Source organism: Cervus canadensis, chromosome 14 (assembly GCF_019320065.1).
Source record: "Cervus canadensis isolate Bull #8, Minnesota chromosome 14, ASM1932006v1, whole genome shotgun sequence".
Classification (NCBI taxonomy): Eukaryota; Metazoa; Chordata; class Mammalia; order Artiodactyla; family Cervidae; genus Cervus; species Cervus canadensis.
In genome coordinates this window covers 15,655,862-15,678,762 of record NC_057399.1, presented here as the reverse complement: position 1 = coordinate 15,678,762, position 22,901 = coordinate 15,655,862, and the positions used below count along the sequence as shown (strand labels likewise).

Below are 22,901 nucleotides of genomic sequence, written 5' to 3'. Positions count from 1 at the left end.
GCAACTCTTGCTTCCACCAAAATAAGGAAGAAGTGGCACTGAGCTGGGTAAAGAAAGAGCATATTTCACGTTTCTGAGACTTCAAGTCTGTGACAGCTTACTGCCCACAACACAGTCCTGTGGAAAACCTCCAACAGGTACCCTCTAACCCAAGGACAAGGCCCAGCAGCTTTCTGAGGAACGGTCAAGCGAGGGGGGCCGACCATCCCTGGTTCTCACCTCCCTCCTTGGCCCTGTCTCCAACAGCTTCTCTCCAGAAATAACTAAATGCATGAGATCACCCACAGTGAGAAGACAGAGGCATGACACCTACTAGGTGTCTATTTATAGAAAGTGCTAACACTCCTCAGGAAAAGACACTGGAAATCTCCTTGGAAACGCCCAAGCCTGAGCTCCCTTTGGAATTCTAGTGCGCTGATACCTGTGACTAAATAACCACCTTTAAAACAGAACCCAAGAGTTAGGGGTACTTACGGCTTCCCCCCGGGGATTCCTGCCAGGTTTGGAGGGATCGTAGGTACACGCATGTGAGGGGGAGGATCAAACCCAACCTGGAAACAGAATAAGGCATCGCAGACTCAGTTTATGCAGGGTAGGCACTTTGTGACACCTCTAAAAACTTTTTACTAGAAACTCAGAAATCCCCAAAGCAACAGAAACAGGGACACGTGTTAACATTTCCCCAAAGAAAAATTATAATGCAAGAAGTAATACAGCCTCCACTAAATACCACAAGACACACTTCTTTTTTGGGAGGCAGGATGGCACATGATCCATCTGTGCATTGAGAACCAGCTTCCCATGGTAAATACGTCCTGTGGACTCAGGATGTTCTGCCTGTTCAAACAAGTACAAAGGACATACGCAGTCTGAGCCAGGACAACGTGACTCAACTTCAGCAATATCGACGTTTTGGGCCAGATAGTTCTTGGCTGAGGGCTGGCCTGGAATGGCAGGATAATGAGGAGCATCACTGGACTCTGCCCTCTAAGTGCCCATAGCAACCCCCAGTTCTGATGAACAAAAGTGTCTCCAGATACGACTGAATGTCCCAAGGGGGCAAAATCACCCCAGTTTCATGCCACTGGTCTAAGTCAACGCTTAGAAATTCACATACGGACTCTCTTTTTTGTGCACCTAGTCCCCCGGCTATCTTACCCTCGACTGCATAGCCTTTCCTAGGAGTGAAAAGGAAGGGAAAAAACGATGCACTTTAATATCATCTCCAGTTATTGGAGGTAATGAAGAAGGAAGAGGAGAGAAACGCACATGCCATATTTCAAAGAGTCAACAGAAATGATCTGGGGACTTTCATTTGCTATGAGTTATAATCTAGTCCCTTTTCCTGATGCAGTCAAGGACCACACGGTCAACTTTCCCCTTTACTGGCAGTTCTGTCTCTTCCTGGTCAAGCATGAGGTCATTTACAGGGTGGGAGAAGGCGGAACGAGGAGACCCTGCCCCACAGCTTCAGTCCCTCCGTGTTTCTCCCTGTTGAGCTGAGATCACTGCTTACACCAAAATCACGCAATTGGGTTTAAAGAATAATATAAGCGTGGAAAGAGAAAATAACAGCTTCTCAAATATTTTTTCCTAAGAATTAAAGAGGAGAAAAAAAAATGTCAAGAAACGAATGAAAAGGCTTCTGTGAGCTACTTGAGTCATTTCATCGCCTTCCAGAGGAAAAAAAAACCTACTTTGGTGGGAGAAAACCAGATGTCCCCTGAACCGCTGAAGGAGCTCCTAAACACTGCCTTTTTTCATCCACAAAAACAGTAAAACAAAAAGTGTTTAGCCTTAACTTAATGAAGCAGCATGTTGATGAAGGTGGACAAGAAGGAGGCGGGAGCGGCGGAGACACTGGGTCTCTGTCTGCAGGTGTGGGGCTGCCGGCCGCGGGCGCTCCGCAGGGCCCCACCCGCACCCCTCCCCAGCCCCTGCCATCCTCACCATCGGGGAGCGCCCGTAAGCCACCACGGCGGCCGCGGCCGCGGCTGCACTCATCTGCGGTGACATGTTGTGGAGGCTGGCGTAGGCAGCGCTGGGGCTGGTCAGCTCACCGTTCATGCCCGCGTGGGGCACCATCCCGAACGGCGCGGGGTATGGGCCGGGCACTGCCAGGGGCGTCCTCAGGCCAGCTGCTGCAAGGAAACACAAGCCACAGTGACTCACCCGGCGACTCGCGTCGGCCTGATCAATTCCAGGGCACTCTTCAGGGCCTCCTGTTATGGGGAAGGAGGGAAGGCCGGGGGTGTGGGGGCCCGGGGGGGTTTGGTGGGGTGGAGGGGCTATCACCTCCAATTCCTACATAGGGTCCTGGTCCCTTCTTCCCTAGAGCTGAATTCCTCTCCAGGCAAGAATGGACTCCAAGGCGAGCACTGCCTACACATTTCCCCCTTGTACATCCACTTGGCAACACTGGGAAACCAGTGGAATTAAGCAGCATTACTGCACCTAATTGACAGAATGCACCACTTTCTGACTTAAATTCAGAAGGTTTTCCTGATAAAAATCCATGATTTGTCCTTCAGCTTGAACTTTCCATCTCCGGTACCAATTTCAAATAAAAACCTGATCCTGGATTTATGTAAATAAGAGCACAAGTTGAGGAGGAATATTCTGGGGCCTCTTTACAGCCTGGCCCAGGATATTACATTCTCCCTTTCCCAGAGAGGAAGATACAGTTAAAAGTTATGAGTTTGTTCAGGGGCTGGAGTCTCAGTGAAACCCTCCCGATTTCTCCTGGAAGAGAGACCACTGATCCCTAAGGGATATACCAGCAGAACACTGGTCAACTAAGGCACGCAAGAAACACACGTGGGCCGGCCAGACCGGCCGTTTCGGTCAACATCAGCCATCTCAGACACACAATGATAGTTTGGTAAGGAGCTTATGGGCAGAATAATTATCAGAAACTTTATTGAAGTCCTTGGGATTTGGATTATTTGGAAATAAAAGAAAAGCCAAATGTAAACAGTCGGAGACTGAACAGGGTACAGCTGCTGAAACCCAAGGACAAACATCTGTTTCTTATCACAGCTTTTCAGAGATTAGAAGGAGGGGGTCAGGCAGAAATCACCTCTCCTATTCACGGGGAAACGGCACAATGAGATGAATAGACAAATCAAGTTGGGAAAGAGAAAAACAAAACACAGCCCACGGGAGGCGAGGCCTCACCCGCTTGGTTGACGAGGGGGTCCATGGCTGGAGGCTTGCCGAGGCCTGGACGGAGTCCTGGAGTGGCGCTGGTGCCCGGCGTTGGCATGTCACTCCGAGGCGTCGGTGTGCTGGATTTCAGCACAGGCGTGCTGGCTTTTTCATGCTGGTATCATTAAACAAATTAAATGAGTATTATTTTTAATCCAAGCCATATTACACAATTTATCACAACAGCAGCTGGAACACTGGGCACCTTCTAGCTACTCCCTCGGCCAATTTTCATAAATCCACACAATGTTGACAGCATTAACTTGTGAGTGAGAAATGTTGACCTTTCCTCTTCCTGCCAGAATTAAAACTCTAGCTAGAGACACAGAACATGATCACACGCCTTCCTCCACAGATTTTATTTTAAAAAGTATTTTTCCATCAGGCTTGTGGACTTTGGATCTAGTCCAAGTAAGAATGATGACCACCCAGAGGAAAGTTCTCGGTCACTCAGAAACAAATGCCTCCAGCACCGAGAATAACAGAGGGAGGAACCCCGCTACCAACCTTTCCACCCTTGCCTTTTAGTGGCAGTGGGATTGAGACTGACAGTGAAAGACAGCTGAGCCATCCACTTGATGAGAAGCAAACTAGCATTTCAGAGGCAAAAGCCCTAGAACTAGCCCAATCATTTTAAGAGATGTACCTAAAAAAATAACTCTTTGGCATTCAGCAGCAGCACCCATTTGCCTACATAAACAGTGTGGACCCACTAGTGTAGAGGCCTTCAGGAGTCAAGATGGTAACAGGGTCACAGGGCACCTTCTTCTGCATCTCAACCCTTCGTATCCTTTTAGCCAGCCTGAGAAGTGCTCTGGGACAGCAAAGAACACAGGCTAGAGAGACCCCAGCTCTTTCTGGCCTGGGAGTCCACATGCTGTGTAAACTTGGCAGGCTCCTCAAGCTTGCCAACTTCAGGCCTGCCTCCCCATCAGTGAAATGGGATAGTGCCTTGGGGGACCACACAGGGATTAACTGCAGGGTTGTTACGGTGAGTGGAGAGATGAGACACTCCACAATGTCTGCTGAATGACTGAGAGCATGAATGGGCCTGATACCACCGTCATCCCTCCCCCAGTTCCAGGTAACCCCTGGTGCCGCCTTGAGTACATCACCAGCTGCCCCATAACCCAATCACAACATGACCCGACAGGACGGGTCAGTCTAAAACCAGGGGGAAATGCACCACTTAACAAAGTGAAGGACTTCACAGGGCCTAAGGCGTTCAAACCATTTGCCAAGTAAGAAGTTTCAGAGAGTCTGTGCCACGGACACATCCCCCAAGAAAGCAGGCAACAGGCACGGAAGCTTATCTCGCTCTCATCATGGCCCAGAAGAGACGAACCAGAGGGAAAAAGGAATCACCCAGGGACAGACAGCAGAACCATGAGTTTCACTTTAAAACCCTTAAAAATATAACTCAGTCATTAAAAACCCCATATTTCAAATACATTAGGGAACCTCTGGTTCCCCAAGAAAACCGAACTGCTAAATAGGCAAGTGACAGTTCTTATGACCTACCAAGCTCATTTCTTTGGATTTCAAAGAAGCGGAACTTCCCGAGGAGGCAGTGGACGCCGGGCTGCTGGAGGCGTCTTTCTTCAGCAGGCGGGTTTTGTCAATCCCATTTTCCCTGGGTGAATGTGCGGGGCTTGCGCGGGGAGATGAGGGGTCCTCCAGAAGCACAAGCAAAGGTCTCATGATTTCACTCGCAACAGACGGCTCTTTCCCTTTACAAACTCTGTTTCCACACCAGTTCTCCAAATTAAAGGAGAGTGCTCAGAGCCCGTGAGATCTGGGCGACTTGAGGGCATGCACCTAATACTGTCCTTATCATGAACAGGATGGTGTCTGCAAGCACACCCGTGGAAGCGCCGTAAAGAAAAAAATCTAGGGACAATTATATCTCCCCTCATGCTCAAATACTTTGCCTAGAGGGCACAGGACAGGCAGGAGAGCCAGACACCAACTCAGGAATCCAAAATGGTCAGAAAGACAGATTTATTTTTTTTTTAAAGAAACACGTTTGTGTTGTTTTTAGACCATTACTGCTCTGTCTAGGAACACTCAGTAAATTCTTAATGTGTAAAGTCGCAGAAGACCAACATACGGGGGCTCCACGTCCTTTCTCTCCCAAGTTGCTCTAAAAATAAAGCTTGATGAAGAGAACGGTTACCTCATTAGAAACATCCACAACTAAGTTGTCATCGCTTTTGTCACCATCGCTGTCCTGAAAAAGAGAGATTTTGATGCCATTTACTAAAGGGATTGAGGCTCAATGAAATCCCTATAGTTCTTGGGAGCAGACAGACTAGAAAATGAGCTGGGACATGCCTACAGGTTCCCTTACGGAATGCCAGCCCTGGTAATTAAGATCACCTTCTTCCCTTCTCATCTGACCCGGGAGCCCCAGGCGGGAACTCTGTTGCAACAGCACACCAGCCATACAGCCACAGTGTATATACAGGTGATGGCAGCTTATAAAACCTGGCGCACGGTAAAGACTCAATAAACGTTTGCAACAGCTGAATCGCTCATAATCCGAAAACTACATGTCCTTCTTTAAGAGATCTTTCCCCACCGGATTTCAAATTAAGAACACAACTTCATACCATTGCTTTTACATGTATCACCTTGAAGGCAGTCAACAATTCTAGTGTTCATGGGCGATTCATAATTATAAAGACAAATCTGGACCTTGTTCCCATGGGGTTACTAATTACTGCAAAAAAAATTCTATAAAGCAAAAAAATAAATAAAGCAAAAAAAAAAAGTACAAACAACAAAGCTAAGTCCTAGCTAAAATAACTACCAAGATCTAATCTAACCTCACGTTGGCTCTTTAGCAATCAACTTGGAATACTCTTGAGATGGAAGGAAGACAGGGTGGCGGTGTCTGGAGGGCAGGGGCATCCTACAGTAGGGCTTTTATGGTCTTGACACGAAGCCATAAAATTGGCTCATCAGAGGAAACTCCATGGTTGCACTGAATTTGAAAAAGCTTCAGAAAAAAACTGTTCAATTTAATAACGTGATCACTCCTACAACAAGTTCAGGGCAGGCTGAAGAAGTCTACTTCCTTAGCCAAAAGGCCTTCTATGCCCTTTAGTGCGGAATCATATAATGGACCTACAGAAAAACAGGTTATTGCAAATAGGCCCTAATTCTCAAAAAGGAGCAGGCCCCGGGTTTATGATCTACACAGTTCTTATACTGATGTCATTGTCAAATAAGAATACACTAATAATGTCTGAAAAATATTAGTATAAGTGCAAACCCATTAATTCTCTGTGGACCCCAAGTCCAGCTAGAAAGATACCCCCAGCTCTAAATGCATGTCTTAAATGTTTTATCTAGTCATACCTAAAGTGTTATATGAGGGAGACCCAACTGACTTTCTTCAATAATGTGTGACTAGATATACTTTAGTCATAGTTATAAAGGTCCCATGCAATTCACTAGCAATAACAAGAAATTACAACCAATGAGGAAGCCTGGGTAATTTAAAATAAGTCTTTTGAAAGAAGTATTTTTTCATGCGATAAAAGAAAAACTTAATACTAAAAAAAATTTGCCTTCTCTTAACAAAGCCCACAGAAAATCACAAACGTTTTCAGGTACTAAGAAACCCAGGGTATGGGAATTCCCTGGTGGTCCAGCAGTTAGGACCCCACCCTTTCACTGCAGACAGTACGGATTTGATCCCTTATCAGGGAACTAAGATCTGCATGCTGCACAGTGCGGCCAAACAACACAACAACAACCAAAAACACTGATTAAAAGAAAGAAAAAGAAACCCAGAGTGACAGTGACAAAATATAAGCTGAAGGGGTTTCCCTTTAGGAAAAAAAATGTAGGAAAAAAAAAAATGTAATGTACAGACCAACTGGTAAGAAGTAGCAAACAACGCATTTATGAAAATGGAACTGTGAAGTGAGTGCCTAAGTTGTCTGGAATGTAAATGTTAGCTTTGTATCGGATCATCTCCAAAATATAAACCTTCACAGTACAGTACATATCTGTCATCAAATATCTAAGGTCTGAATCCTTCACTCCACATTCTCCAATGTCATCTCAATACATCATCCTCAACTACCAATACAACTAGACACAGCTAATAGCAGCAGGTTACGAAAAAGTCATGTAGAGCCATGGATTCTACATCACTCACTACGAAATAATTTATCCACACGAGCCTTGCACAGAGCAACTTGGAATTGTATCATTGGCAAGTGTGCAAATTTTGGTATGTCATGGCTGACGAACAATCAATGTTATATATAAAAGCATCTGTGTGCAACACAAGTTCTGGGCAAATACATGCTAAAAAGGCTTGGGCTGGGGTGGGGAGATCAACAATTTGGGTTCTTAAAGGTATTACTATGGCACAAAGTAGGTACCAATATTCTGTGGCAAAACATCCAATCCTAGGCTCTTGCTTTGGGAATCCTAGCATGGTGACCAAAAGCATGGATGCAGGAGTCAGATTGTCTCTGGGCTCCACTTACTAATTCTGACCTTGGGCCAATCACTTAAAAGCTCTGTGCCTCAGTTCCTTTATCTGTGAGACGGAGGGATGGCACCAAATAACCAGGGTGGTGTTGAGAGTTAAGTGAAACAAGCCGCACAGAAGGATTCAGCGGCTGGCACTACCTGAGGTGCTGCTCAAGAACTGTTACCCGTTTCTAAATACTATATTAGCCCTCAGCTCGTGCCAGCTAGCAGGAGACAGAGGTCTAGCATGGAAACCTCTGCACGGGAGCCAGCTGGAGGTGGACACGTTCTCCTCCTGGGGCATTCGGGAGTGGCTTAATTCACTCGCGCTGCTTCTGAGAATGTGTCCATCCCGAAAGAGAAACTCACGGACACACAAGGAAATGACAGGGCATCGGTCAGATGCAATGTTTATGACCCAAGACCACAGTCAATGGCCATTTGGCTTGGTGTGCTCTCCTCACGAATGTGGTTTTAGCCTGATCTGAATCAAGAGTCCTCACATCGAGCTGTGTGGTCTCATCTGTAGGGTTTGAACAAGATGCCCCCAGTGTTTCTTCCATTTTCACCACGGACTTCTATCATTGCACCACTCACTGTAGCAGAGGACAGACTCTGACTTAAGACCTAATATGGACCTGAATCTATTACCACAATGGCATCCAAAAAGGCAGCTGATGACACCAAATTCTTATCCTCATTATTTCAGCATGACAGGTTACGAAATTTTGCAAGGCCTGGGACAAAATTAAAACACAGGCCCTGGCTCAAAAATTGAGCACTTAAAGATGGTGGAGAACAGAGGATGAAACTAAGGCTGAGACAGGTTCCTTTTAAGAGCAGGGCCAGTGCAGCTGGCTCAGACCACACACCATGAAGCCAGTCCTACATTTCTGTATCCCCTCTTAGAAATAACTGCAGTAGAAAGCCCAAAATTTAATACGCACGCCTAGAAGATACATAATTTACTGCTCGAGAGGGAAATAATACCCTACAATGGAAGAATCTATCCTCTTGATACATTATTTTAAGGTATGTGAAATTATCAGTAAGATCTTAGAGTCTTTTGTAGACTCACTTAGAAGGTGAGCAAGAAGACAAACAAAATATTATTTCAAGCCCTTTATTTACTTACATAGTGGCTGGAGTCCTTATCGTCCACCTTTCTTTTTTTGATGTCATTAGAAAACTCAGGTCCATTTCTGCGTTTATCTGTGCCTCTTAGACTGTCTGGGACCAAGAGGGAATTACTCTGCAAGACCAAAAAAAAAAAATTAATCAAAGATTTCTTTCCAAGTCTCTTTGTACCCATGAAAACCCAACCTGGATGTGACAGCCGATTTGGAAAGGTGATACCTACACAGCCTTTCATTCCATTTAATTCGTCTCATCTGAAGACGTAGATGGCAAACATTTATAGAGATTTAAGCACTTAAAAGGGAGACCCTGACTATGCAATCAAGCCATCCAAAGCCTCATGGATCCTTCTGGCCCTACTCACTTAAAATGCTCCTCTGTTCTGTCTGTTCTTAGAGAAATGGGAGCCTGCTGTTTATATGTGGATGTGTTTTTCTTCTTTCCCACTGAGACTCCCTGGTCTGGAATATGAATGGTCTATGAGCAAAACCTGAGATCACTCTATTAGACATATTCTGTCACTGTAAGAGTCAATGTGGGCCTTTCTAAAAAGACACAAAGAGAGCGGGTGGGATTAACAGCATGCTTTCCTAAAAGGCAAATCACATTTTCCACAGTCACAATGAAGGAACTCTTTTGAATTCTTTTAATTTATTGTTGAAAATAAGATTTGGTGTTCCTTGCCAAGAGCACTGAAATTTAAGACCCAAAGCAGGAATTCCAGCCAGTGAATCTTCAACAGCAAGGCCAGCTCCCACACACAAAAGCAGGAACAAGGACTAATCTTTTCCACAAACCACACAGGATACTTTCCTTCACATGTGCTGAGTATGAACTGCTGACCCAAAGAAAACAGGCATTTTAGATATTTGAGGGTCACATGACACGATCTGACATCCCTTCAATTCCCATCTCCCCTTGGGCTAAAGCATCAGAACATGTTACAATGAGTTCTTTTAAGTGTGGGATTAGCATATGCAAGAGGGCAATTTGTTCAGTGATGTGTTACTGCCTTGAACAATGCTGAACTAGCTGTGCAAAAACTTCCTTTCTCAAAGCCCAGATAACCCCAATTTCTGAAAGATGCTGGAGAACTCAGTCCGGGGCCAACAAACAGCGATGCTACCTTTCTAGGCTGCAAATTAAAATACAAAGGGGCTTGGGGAAACCTTGAAGTAAGACCACCTCTAATGCAATAAGTACCAGGAGCAAATCTTTAAATAAAGGTCCATTTTTAGAGGCCCTGGATGGGTCTTCTGTCCTAACCAGCCCAAGGAAATTAGCCAGCCAGGTGGCGTGCTTTCAAACGGCCCCCCTTCTGTGCCCTGTGAAAACTGGGGACCCCACCATGGGAACATTCTCAGCTCAACCACACTCAGGAGGAAATCAAAAGGCATGCTGAAGCCCCTCTGCCCACTTCAGAGGCTGCCTCTGAAGCAGCTGAGCTTTCATTCATGACCGTTCAAGCTCCACAAATGCCGGGAGGCTTACATAAAAGCAGTGGTAGGAACCAACACAATTCAATATAGAGAAGCTCAGAATAACGTCTCAAGCACAGTGTGGGGCTGAAAGGTGAGCTGGCTGGATCCCTGAACTAATTACCTTGGCAAGCGTCTGCTAAAAACTAACCCCTCTGACCCAGACCAAATGCTGACAGGACGCAGGAGACCTAACAAAACTCCTGTGAAGTGCTAACACACGCACTGGGGAGGGGAGCAGTAGCTTGCGCTCACGTGGAAAAAGTGTCCAAACACGTTTGTCTGTGTTCTAGATTGTATCAGCCCCCAAGTCTCTTCCTCCAGACTCAGACCGGAAGCAGCGAGGGCCAGGCTGCATCATTCTCAACCTGACAGCTACCCATGCGCCCAGCATAACACAGCAGTGTTGGTGTCCACTGGCAATTTTAAAGTCTCTTTCTCCAGGATCTCCTGAGCAGCTCTCCTGCTATGACTAGCACTGGGCATCCAAACCACTCAGCTACTCAAAGACAGCTTTCCAATGATCTGATTTTTTTCTAACGTCAAGTGGGACTGTGATCACAAAAGTAAATGACGTGCCTTCTAGGAACAATGCAATTTTTGCTAGAAACAATAACATTCCTCTGGCTGGACCCTGGTGAGCTGTGAGGCTTCTGCATCTCCAAGTCAGAAGTTAAATTCTCATTCCTGTTTGAGCAGCTTAAGTGAGGCCTATAATCTGAATGAGTTCTGCAAAGCTCTGAAAGTACTTCTAAATTTAGATGGGGTTGGTAATTAGCACTCCTGCTTATCTGAAAATTGGCTCCATTCAGATGGAAGATTGAGACAAGTTACAAAATGAAATGTCTCATCATACCTTTGATGGTATAAAATTGATTCAAAACATGGCAGCAAGGAGTGTGGGCTGGAGAAGCCTGGGACAGCACAGTCTGGAGCCAGGGAGCGCCTGGCCCACGCTGCAGGCCCACCTGTGACGAACCACTTTCTCGTGGTTCTCATGTGCCCTGTTTGCTGTAATTGTCCCCAACATCTTCCAGCCCTGACACAGCTTCCATTGTTGTTCTTGACTTAAGCAAAAGTTCCAGCCTAATGAACTTCAATTCACTGTTGGCAGCAACAGTTTTCCTTAACTACTGCCTAGGTGACCCTCATTTTTCACCATTCCCTCATTTGATCCTCAGAACCTGCAAGTGACCACATGGGTAGGGCTGGATGTCTCCTGACACCGTAAGTCTTCTTCCCTTGGCTGTTTTGTTCTCACACACTGTCTTATGTTCTTCAGGGCTCAGCAGCAGAATAGTCATTCTGACGGCTGTTCTGAGACATTTTACACACATTTTAAGAGTGAAGAGACTATACCTGGGTGCTGACTGAATATCCTTTGGGTCCTTCAAAATTTAGGGTTCTATTCTGATTTGTTACATTTGAAAGAGAAGACAGAATCATATTTAACATGAAAATTTAATATTCAATCAACATTTAAGAAGAGCCTGTTTATAAAAGAATAAAACTGAGGTTGCTTCAAGTTACTGAGAAAATCATACATTCTAAACACAGAAGACAGTTAGGACCAAACCTCTGATGAGGCTAAAGCAATCTTAACACATATTCATTATCTTTATCCTCCTTGTTTTATGTAGGGGACGTCCAGAAGTGGAGGTGATTTTCCTGAAGTCAAGAAGCTTCTGTCCATTAAGTCAAAGGGCCTGCACTCCCAAAAGAGTGATTTTTAAACTCAGTTTATGTACATCGAATACTTGTACCCAAATACTTGACCCCCCAATACCTCTCACTTAAAAGTCATATTGGCTCTTTAACCTAGTGAGCCTAAAATTCTAATGTGATATCATAACGACTAATGCATCTTCTCTTGGATTTCCTCCTAACCACAGACCCATGTTGCTTTACTTGGTACATGCCCACCATAACAAAATTGTGAACATAATATCAAAAAACAAAAACATTTTACAGCTTACTTTTAAATGACCTGAAAACAATCCCAAATTCCTGGCTTTCCACTCACGATTCCTGCCATTTATAACCCAAGAATCACACTAAAAAAACACCCCAGCAGAAAGCAACAAAATAGCCCAGGTATCCACAGCCCCAGTTTCATGCCCCATCAATTATTGTCAACCTATTTACTGTTTCTCCCCCTAGAGTCTGTATTTTGAAAGGTATTTATCTCCCAAACAGCATTCAAGTAAAATTCACTTTTCAAATATTTATTTGCCAAATAAATATTTAATTGTGAATCAGAGTTTTTTAATCAACATGAAAACTAGTGTTACCACACTGACTGATAGACTCTAATTCGAGCCAAGAAACTTGATGTTTTATTTCACCTTGCAGCTGGTAAAATTTAATTATCTGCCAGAATTTTTCAAACACTGTAATTACTGGGCAGACTTCTACTACAAATGTTCCGAGAGCTGGGATTTCCAGACTGTATATAAGTTTTTGTTTGTTTAAAATTTTTCTTAAGAACCAAACAAAATCATCTTATTTACCTTATGTCTTCCCTAGAAGAACTCAAAAATAGAAGTTTCATACAGCCCATGGGGGATATTACAAATCTGAGCAAATCAAGATCTAAAAACACACTGTTTTCAAAATAAGCTAAAATTTGAAAACCGTGATGATTTTCTGCACCTTTCAAGTTGCACACACTGGTGGGAACAAAGCCAAGTAAAACGATAAAAGGAGAGGCAGATGAAACAAGTCTCTAAAGAAAACAAGGTCCCCCTGGAATGTTCAGCCCAGAAACAGAGTGTCTAAAAGACCCCTTGTCCCAACTGGCACACTTTTCTCTCCATCTATATAAAGAGACTATTCATGAAATGATTAGATGAGGTCTAAGAACAGAGAAAAGGTATGAACCACAAGAAGGGACCCATCCCTTCTAAAATCTGGCATATCTGAGAACCTAAAACCTCACTAGGCATGCGAACTGATAACAGGTGAATTGTTCACTATGGTTACACCCTGTACTTCCCGAGAGTTACTTCTTGCACTAACAGTGATGTGACGGTTAAGAACAGAAACAAGAGTGAGCTAAAAAGCTACCCAGAAAGCATAGGAAGCCTTCAAATGTTACAACCTGTGGTCAGAGTCAGAGCACAATTTCCAAAATAGGTGAAACATGTTGCATAAAAACACACCAGAATCATTCCCTGCTCAAGATGAGTGGGCCCAAGTTAACTATAGAGTTGGTGGTATTTGAACTAGTGGGTAGAAGTGAGACAACGTAGTCTCTTAAAGTAAAAATAAAATCCAGACATGTAAGTAACAAACCATACCTTCCTATAAAAACTTACAATTTAAATAGAAGAATCTTTTGAATTTCAAAGAGCATTCAGTTGAATCAGAAGACAATGTCAAGATTTGGACTTTGTATTATCTTTATTCTGACCATTCTAGAAAATAATGTGTCTATTTCATACTCTGAACACCCATCTACTCAAGACCAACATAGACTTAGCTGCTTTAATATGAATAATAAACAGTCTTTATAGTCTTGTTCCAAGAATTTTACTTTTCTTGGGCAATTTAACAAGAATGGCTGTTCATGTATACTGAGGTATTTTGGAAAGTAAACTCCAGATATATGAAAGAGAGCTGGTTTACACTGTTAATGCTGCCAGAACACTTTATAAGAGCATTCACATCTCCTTCATCTACTCTGAGACCTCAAAGCAATTCTTTTGCCAACCAAATCTAAAGCTTGAAGCCACCAGCAGCAAATGTGAAAGGAAAACCCACTCATGGAGACAGCAAAAGCTAGACAGGTTTCCCTAATGTGAAAATAATGCACATTATTCAAACGGATTTCTTTAGCTGCCATGCTGATTCCCCTTGGGAACAGTCTCCTCCTCACAGGAGAAGTGTTTGTGTCAGAGGTACAGATTGGGAACTCATGACACCTCATTTATCCTCAGTTACACTAAGGCAGTGGGAACCTAATTTGCTAGCACACTCTACGCTGACAATTAACTTCCCGGTGAACATTAAAACAATTAGGTGACGACACACCCCATCACATCTGTGTGCCGCCTCACCCACACCTGGTACCAATTAAGCCATCACTCCATGCAGCACTCTGCGCTGCGGGCCAGTTGGTCATCCACGCATTCTGTGTGACAAATGTACTTTTAACCTATAAAACTAACAGAATCCCCACCTGTCAATGGCAAAAAGTGGAAGCAAATGAAGATGTGTGGAAACGTGGAAAACATGTCTCGGAAGATTGGCTGTGGAGCAGGTCTGAAGGGTAAACATCTATTTTTCACATGGTTTGAAGGCAAAAAATGGGGAGAACAAAACAATAAAAAAAAATTTTTTTTTAAAAACCAACATGTTCCTGCACCTCCATTTAGGAACTCAGCACTGTCGGATGCAGATGGGTGACTTGAGAGGATGCCCAAGATAAAAGAGCTACAGACACACACCCAGTGACATCTGAGCTGAAGAAGTGCTAAACCATGAAATGCCTTCCGCGTCACTCTCTTATGTCCACAGTTTGCTTTTCCACCCTCCTTCTCCAGGTAAAACAAAACGTTTTCAATAAAAACTATGGAGCTGAAAAGAAACATAACTACTTAAGAATAATCTTTAAATGACCTCATAACACCTTTATTCCCCTAATCAGGACCTTGGTCACAACAAAAGTCAAGGTGTATTTCAAACCTTTTCTAGAAGCATGTTTGCAAAGCGCTCTTAGGTGCTACTGCCCCTCTTCATTTGCCAGCCCCTGGTGAGAAGCTTCTACTGCAAAAAAAAAAAAAAAAAAGTCCTGAAACTAGAAAGCAATGGGTCAGGACTGGACTGTGGTATCTGATATCCGACGGCACTTACACCCATCTCTCCTCATCGGAAAGATGCAGACAGTTTGCATCTATGTTAAGGAGGGGATGTTGAAAATGATGAGCAGACACCTCACCTAGCACAGGAACACACCATTCCCAACAAGCAAGAAACCGCCAGGGTCCTCCTTCCCTTGGGGGTTCAACCTTCTCACGGCAGTGATGCTGGTTTCCCCACAGGATCTATTTTATTTTTCTTAAGTACAGAGTTTTAAGTTCTACCAAAAGAAAAATCTACTGAAGCCACAGCTTCAGAAAATCTAAGTGTTTCCTACTGTGCCTTAAATATAGAGATTTCAGGTAATTCATCTTAGTTTTATCCTTTATCTCCACACACTTCCTTGACATAGGCCAAGATAAAGTCATCAATGTGTAGGTGAAAACACCTCCTCTGAGCCCCCATTTACCTTTGATGAATTCCAGCATCATTCGACTGACCAAGCTCCTAAGAGGCTGGGGTGTGTTTCGTGATGCGGACACACAGAACGACATCGGGACTCAGTCAAGCGGGCCCCCATCGCCACGGAAGCCTCACACATTGTGTGAAAAGGAAAGGAAGCCACAAGGAGCTATGCCGAGGGTGACCAACGACACGTTTCCTGTTGTCCGGCTCCCCTGCAGGTGGATGCAGGGAGGACCTTCCTAAAGGCCTGCAAAGGTATGGCTGATGACTTCCCATGTGTGGGTCCTAAACCCGCACCCTGCAGGCAGCCACCATCGCCATCTTACAGGTGAGACAAGAAGGTCCAAAAGCACGAGGAATACCACCTGTGCAGCCAGAATTCCACTGGGTCTGTCTTAGTCCAAAACCTACCTTCTTTCTATCACTGCTCCTTTCCCCCACACCCCACCCCACCCCACACACACATACTGCCATGGTCATAAAAAGCCACAAGGAGACAATGTGACTTTCAAAAAAATAAAATTTCAGAAACAGGCCAAGAGTGAAGTACTTCCCAGAGCAAGCCTCATAGCTTCTTCCCTCCTTGTCCTCTATTCTGCACAGTGTCATTTCAGAAAAAGGGAAGGGATAGGTGGTCCAGAATTAGGATCTGGTCCTAACTCTACCAATTAGCTAGTCAAGTACAACAGCTAGAGAAGAAAAAAATAAAGATACCACCTTAACATCGAGTGATGGTTGTCATAGTCACTTATTTAAAAGTTCTAAATGTGAACACGGTGACTGTAGAAATCAGTTACGGGAGTGGTAAAGGGGTCCCTCAGAAAGACGATCTATATGAACCGAAACACCCAACCTCCTTGGGCTTTGTGTCTGAGAAAATGATGTGTGCTAAGTCACTTCTGTCATGTCCAACTCTTTGTGACCCCATGCACTGTAGCCTGCCAGGTTCCTCTGTCCATGGGATTCTTCAGGCAGGGATACTGGAGTGGGACGCCGTGCCCTCCTCCAGGAGACCTTCTGGACCCAGGGACTGAACTGGATCTCTTAGGTCTCCTGCAAGTGTGTTCTTTACTAGCACCACCTAGGAAGAAAATGATAGTGATGCACTCCTCTGAACTAAAGCAGGTGAAAAGTGCTTAAGACGTTTCTGAGCCAGGAACCCCCTTGGAGAATTTAATGAGTTATGATCTTTTCCCAGCATTACATAAGAGCACTCACCCACAGTACTCTACATACAATCTTAGTGGTGTTCAAGGGCCTTCTGAAGTCCACTCAGGAACCTGCCTGAGTTTACAGACAGTCCCATTCTAGAGTCTCTCCCAGACAGCCCGCTCAAGTCTCCTCCCTTTTCTAGATGTTCCAAATAATGATCACATGAGTGAGGTATTTCAGTGCTTTTCATTCAACACATAATCTGACTCTGACATCACAAGCCATCACTGTAAAATGGCAGCAAGGGTATGAAGTGCTCTGAGCCAGTGCCTGGCACATAGTAAATCGTCGATAAATATTTGTTATATGAATGAGTACTTAAATAAACATTCTATCACAATTTCTTAAAAGCCATACAGCTCCATGTCAATTCTCTAACTCAATGTCTTTCAAAGCAGACTTAATTTAAAGGAGATTCTCTTCAGCCAAAACGAACTTGGTGCAATTCGTCTTTAAATTAACTTGAATTATCTAAATTTTATTACTCTTGAAGAAATAAAGGCTTTTGTCAGGTCATTTCTTTGCTCAGTAGTAGCACTCTGATAAATAGGCTTATGTTAAAATAAAAAAAGGTTTGTGAATTAGAAAAACAGTAGTCAAATCTTAATTTAAAATCAATAGCCAAACAGCAAATTACACCTCTCTTAAGTTACCAGCTTTACCACTCATCCCTTTCAGAAATGAGAAACTTAAAAATCGTGTGCCCTCTGCTCTTAGCTCTTTTCTTTCCTGGGTTTTACATAAAACAGGTTACATTATAGTTCATTTGTTTTCCCACCATAAAACCTTCTACTAGCGAACGACATAGTTTAGACTCAAGAGATAACAATACGTACACACTCAACAGTTCCCTCTGGATCTATTGTAAGTCCTTGATTTTTGCACTGGATATAAAAAATGTCTGTTCAACATAGAAAGAAGAGCAGGAAAAAAATAAAACTATATGCCAGCCTACAATTTCTCAGAACTCCTTGGTCTTATTTATGGCAGAGGTTCTCAAGAGTTTGGTCCAAGGACCTCAAGGGTGTCTCTTTGTGGGCAGATTTTAATACTTAAACCAAAACAATATATGGCAACAAACAGAATGCAAAAAATTGACAAGAATTCAGTTCCCCTCTTTTAAGCCAGGCGTTAACGACATTTGCAAACGTGCAAAAAACAAAGCCACTCTTCCCACTCTGATTTTTTATTTTGGAAATTAGTTATTTTTCACTAAAAATGTTATTTAACACAATTAAGTAACTTTTTATCTGTTTAAGTAATTTAAAAATCTGTTTTATTTCTAACCCAGAGACTTTTCAAAATATATGACATACATAATCAAAAGTTCTCTAGGGTAATCAATTACTTAGAGGATGTGAAGGTTCTGAGACCACAAGGTGTGAAAATCATTGCCCTAGATAGCCACTGCTCTTAAGCCTTCATTGAGTGAAAAAACTAAACAAAACACCTGTATAATCAATTGAATTTATCTGCCAAGTAAAATTCAACTTCATAATTCAAACCACTTTATTAAATAGTTAAGTCCTATAATATTTTAGGTGTTAATAGTACACATCATCTCATTACCCACTGAGTCTCATATTTAATTTTACATAAAGTTTGAAGAGAGTTAGTTAATTTTACATAACTGCAGCAAAATCCCACTTATATGGACAGTGAACAATTTAATTTCTCTCTACAGACTGAATTAAATGTTTTGGTTACAAATTAGTCTGGTTTTTCCATTTTATACAATCATTACCATGAGTTTTCTATAATAATTATGCAGGAAACTCAGTATATATACTTCTGAAAATGTTGAAATTATAATTAAGACTTGACAAGAGTTTGGTGTAAAAAAGGAGACATGCAAATAACACATTAAGTAACCATGTATTTTATATTATTTTATAGATTGGTTTATGCAATGTATCTACCACATTTGGACTTGAAAGTTCACTGACTGCTAACTCAACATGGACTTACTAATAACTAAACTAACTGGACTGAAAAACAACGCACAGCTGCCTGAAATTGAAGAACTATTTTGTACTTCTTTAAGGGTACAACTTTCCCATAAATCAATAGCTAGTTCCTCCATAAATCAGTTTACTTTGGTCTGTACTTTGGGAGTAGGTGATTTTATTCTCTACCTCTAATTTTTTCTCCCCTCTTTTTTCTTCCTAACAGCTTCCAAAGAAAATTTACAGAACAAGAATTTCAAAACCAGCTACCTCATCCTTTCACCATTATCTATTCCCCTCATATACTCTGACACATAAAAGTATACCAAGCTCAATCCCAAAGGAAATTTTAAGAACTGTTACTATTCTACATAGAAGGTGGAGGAAGGGGGGAACCTATACTTTTCAAACTTAAAAACAATTACATATCTTTCCCCCAAACTCATAAGAAAAGTATCAGAGTGATTTAAAAGTTCAGTATCCCATTTTTAAACCATATTTAGATTGAAGATCGTCCAAATTCTGCGTGTTCAGAAAGAAGAAAGGAAGACGGGAAGGGGCAAAAACGATAGGTTATCTTAGCTGAAGAGGGGCCAGGTTCTCACTCTTTGCTCCACAACATGAGAGGTGAGTTCTAGAGACAGGCAGCCCCAGAAGTAGCTGGCAGATACGTGAGCAGATCAAACATTACACAAAGTGGGTTTCTCCATTTTATACAACCATTACCATGAGTTTTCTATAATAATTATGCAGGAAACTCAGTATATATACTGAGATTTAGGCTGGTGAGAAAATGAACTCAATAAGCACAGAGCTCCGTGAACTCAATCTTCTTGGTTTTGAGAGATGACTCAAAGACTCAGTTCTCTGGACTAAAATAAAGTCCAAGTTCACACTCCAAGGACGATTATGAAAAGAAAACTAGATATAGAAACCTAGCAACTAAGATGCATTCGCGAGGATAATGATGGTTTAGGTAGAAATAACACAGCACTAACCAATTTCACATATGGATTATGACCTCTTGCCTGCAGAACTGACTTAAGGAAAAAATGAATACTCTCTTACATTAGAAGTAAACCTGGACTCAAAGTGCAATGATAAACATTTTTAAAATGGGGCACATAAGGATCAAAGTGTATTTTCAAGTGAGTAATCTTAGCAAGCAGCTTTGCCTCCCTCTCATCTGATAAAAGTTTTAAACAAAAGGTGGGGGGGTGGGGGAGAGAACAGATATATTTTTAAAAAAAAGAAAAACAAGTTGCTGAGAGAGATAGGGTAGGACACACGTGTCTGTGCCTCTATGGACAGAAAGGCGCCGGGGCGCCCCGTGGGGTGGGGGGAGGAACGTGTTTTTATGAGCAGCAGGCGCATAAAGTCGGGGTACTTACTGTGCCTGGTTCTCTGTCTGCTCCCGAGGTTACCAAGAAACGCACAGACATGCCCGTTCAGACACAGAGGCAAGAACAGAAATAAAAAAAAGGGGGGAATAATTAGAACACAAGCCCCAAACAGTTTTAAAAATGGCTTTTATTTATATAAGTCATTGCACATTCCTAATACAGTGATTTCCTGAAAATTACAGTATTTTGTAAACATAAGATTTACAGTTTAACCATACACAAAAGCCTATTTTTTTAAAAAATTTCTTGACAGAATAAATTACTCTTTTTTTTTCCAAAAAATTAGTCAAGTGCAATTTTGCCCAATATTTAATGCATACTAGAATTAAAGCCTATGAAGCTAAGTAGTAACAGATGCAATTATCAAACCTTTCATTTGAACACATTCACTTTCAAATTTAACTTCTTATTTCGCCCCATTTAACAACATTACTTTCTTTGAAAATTACCCAATTAAGCAGTTAACAGTTTTCCATAATATGGTACAGGCCACTAGCATTAACGAGGCAGTTGCCAAGATGTCAAGATGCCTGCCATCTAAAGAGATGGAGAAATCTACAGATGCCCACGTTAAAGCCTGAAAACCTCCAGGGCGAACTGTGTTTCAGTGGCCAAGCTTTGCGACAGACAGTTCCTCTTAGCTCATTGTTTGCGCTCTGTATGGGCTGGGGCTTTCCTTAGCGGTGCACAAACTTTGCAGCACTGTAAGAGCGTTAGGACAAGGTCCTAATCTGGCTTGCCCGGCCTCTCACCTCTGTGGTGCTCTGCATCGTGGTGCTTCTTGTCATCTTTCATGGCCAAGTGAGACTGGCCGCTCAGGGCACTGGACAGCGCCAGGAGGCCGGCGCTGCCGCCGAGGGGCGGGATGCCAGGAGGCTGAAGTCCCGAGGGGTGAGGGGTGAGGGGCACTGGGGGTCCGTGGCCGTGAGAAAGATGCTGGGCTTGCAACTGCTGCTGCTGTTGGAGGTGGCGGTTGAGAGGAAGAGGAGGGAGAGGGAAAGAGAAGGTGGTGGCGGCGGCAGTGGCATCCGGGTGGAAACCAGACATGACATGAGAGGATGGAGGAGACAGGTCAGGTTACACACACACACAGAGCAAAGAGAGACAGAGAGAGGGAGGAAAGGGAGAAAAAAAATGTGATTAGCACGCTCAGTCCATCAAAAGCCTTCATTTGCTTAGTTACCTTATATCATATAATCTTCCCAAAACATAATCCTCAGACTAACACTGTCACTTCCTGGCCTAACTCACACCCTGAGAGTGTAGGTGTGCAAGCCTGGATAGGTAAGTGAGCCCTCACATATTCGTTAGTCCCATCTCTGGGCAGCTCCAGGGTTGAAATCCAGTGCCGTCACTGAATCTAAGATGCCACAGATTTGGGGCTCATTCTGATTTCAGAAAGGTTAAAATAGGGAAGGCACAGACATACATCCTACAATACTGTATCTATATTCTCAACTAGTCACAGGTTACTAGGCGATTCCATTCTACCCCAGCATTCTTGTGTTAACTTGACACAATGGTAGGATGAGACAAAACCAAATATTAACTTTAGTTAACAAACCCAGAAAGAAGGAAGACCTAGCATCTCTTATGCACTTGCGTGCCCTGACTTCATCAAACCCTCACAGAAATGAGGAAGTACTGATATTCCCATTTCACAGATGGCCAGGCTCAAGGCACCAAGTTTCTCCCTCCAGGCGGGAAGGGAGTGAAGTGGACCCAGGAAGGGCTGTCGTGGTACCACCAAACACAGAGGGCGGCCTCGGGGGGACATGCATGTGACAACTCAAAGAGACCACAGATGCAGAACTCTGATTACCCCTTCCTTTCTCTTGAGCTTCAGGCCCCAAACCCAGCCCCTCTGTACGTCACAGAGGAAAACACCGAGACCCAGTGAGGCTAAGAAGCTTGCTGAGGAAAACACTCTGATGACGAAGTCCCCATTCCTTAATGCCCGCGTCTCTATCGTTTAATCCATTCCAGAAGTTATAAATTGGTTCATATTAAAAAGCACCATTGCTCTCATATATTATATTTAAGACACACTACAGGAAATGAAAGAGTATCCCAGAAATGGCCCCTCCACCATAAATCTGGCTGCTTTTCAGCTGTCCAACATAAAACTTATTTTTGATGAGATAGTAAAAACGATTAAAGCTCAATTTCTAAGGTGTAATGTTAGGAAATTCTTAAGATTCTGATTTGTGCTCACTTCCCTGGGACTCAATTACTCGTTTTATTTATTACCCCCTTGCGTGTACTGAATATATTAGATCTTTACGCCAGATCTTCAGTAATTTCCACCCCAACTACTGATATTTGATTGAATACTAAACAGGTTTCCAGCCCTCAAGAGCCAGCAGCAGCTAAAAGGCAGAAATCAGTGTCTACAGTTATCTTACAGTGAATTTTCAACCCCACTAGTATCTTTTTAAAAATCTTTAGAAGCCAACCTCTTTAAACTTCCATTCCTTCCAAAGAGAGCACAGTTCTAATGAGAAGGAAATTGGAAAAGGGAGAGAGGTCAGAGAGAGCAACATTAATAGTATTCCTGGAAAGTATTTATAAACTACTCATTCACCATTTGAGATCATAATAACAATTTCTTTATGCATAAAATCACCTTCCTGTCATCCCAAAGACACTAATTCCTGCTCTGTCACCTTTTAAGAGCTCAGCAATAGCAGGACATAAAACTGAAGAAGTTGGCAGAGGCATCACGGTCCACTAGGCATGCTCATTAGCACTTAATTAGG

General features: G+C 43.0%; 1 protein-coding gene across 9 annotated transcripts in view; it reads right to left on the bottom strand.

Annotated features, from left to right (window-relative positions):
* The window catches only part of LOC122452850 (transducin-like enhancer protein 1), a 91,404-nt gene that overhangs the window by 23,420 nt on the left and 45,083 nt on the right, over positions 1 to 22,901 (bottom strand). For 2 of the 9 annotated variants that reach the window (XM_043486568.1, XM_043486571.1), the window contains exons 7-14: positions 20,895 to 21,099; positions 20,131 to 20,147; positions 8,837 to 8,953; positions 5,384 to 5,437; positions 4,729 to 4,881; positions 3,178 to 3,322; positions 1,951 to 2,141; positions 475 to 551 (exon numbers count right to left, since the gene is read on the bottom strand). In XM_043486568.1, the coding sequence (XP_043342503.1) occupies positions 475 to 551; positions 1,951 to 2,141; positions 3,178 to 3,322; positions 4,729 to 4,881; positions 5,384 to 5,437; positions 8,837 to 8,953; positions 20,131 to 20,147; positions 20,895 to 21,099 (959 nt within the window). The remainder of the gene's footprint in view (positions 1 to 474; positions 552 to 1,950; positions 2,142 to 3,177; positions 3,323 to 4,728; positions 4,882 to 5,383; positions 5,438 to 8,836; positions 8,954 to 20,130; positions 20,148 to 20,894; positions 21,100 to 22,901) is intronic. The other 7 variants (XM_043486569.1, XM_043486575.1, XM_043486570.1 and 4 more) reach the window with 4 other exon arrangements.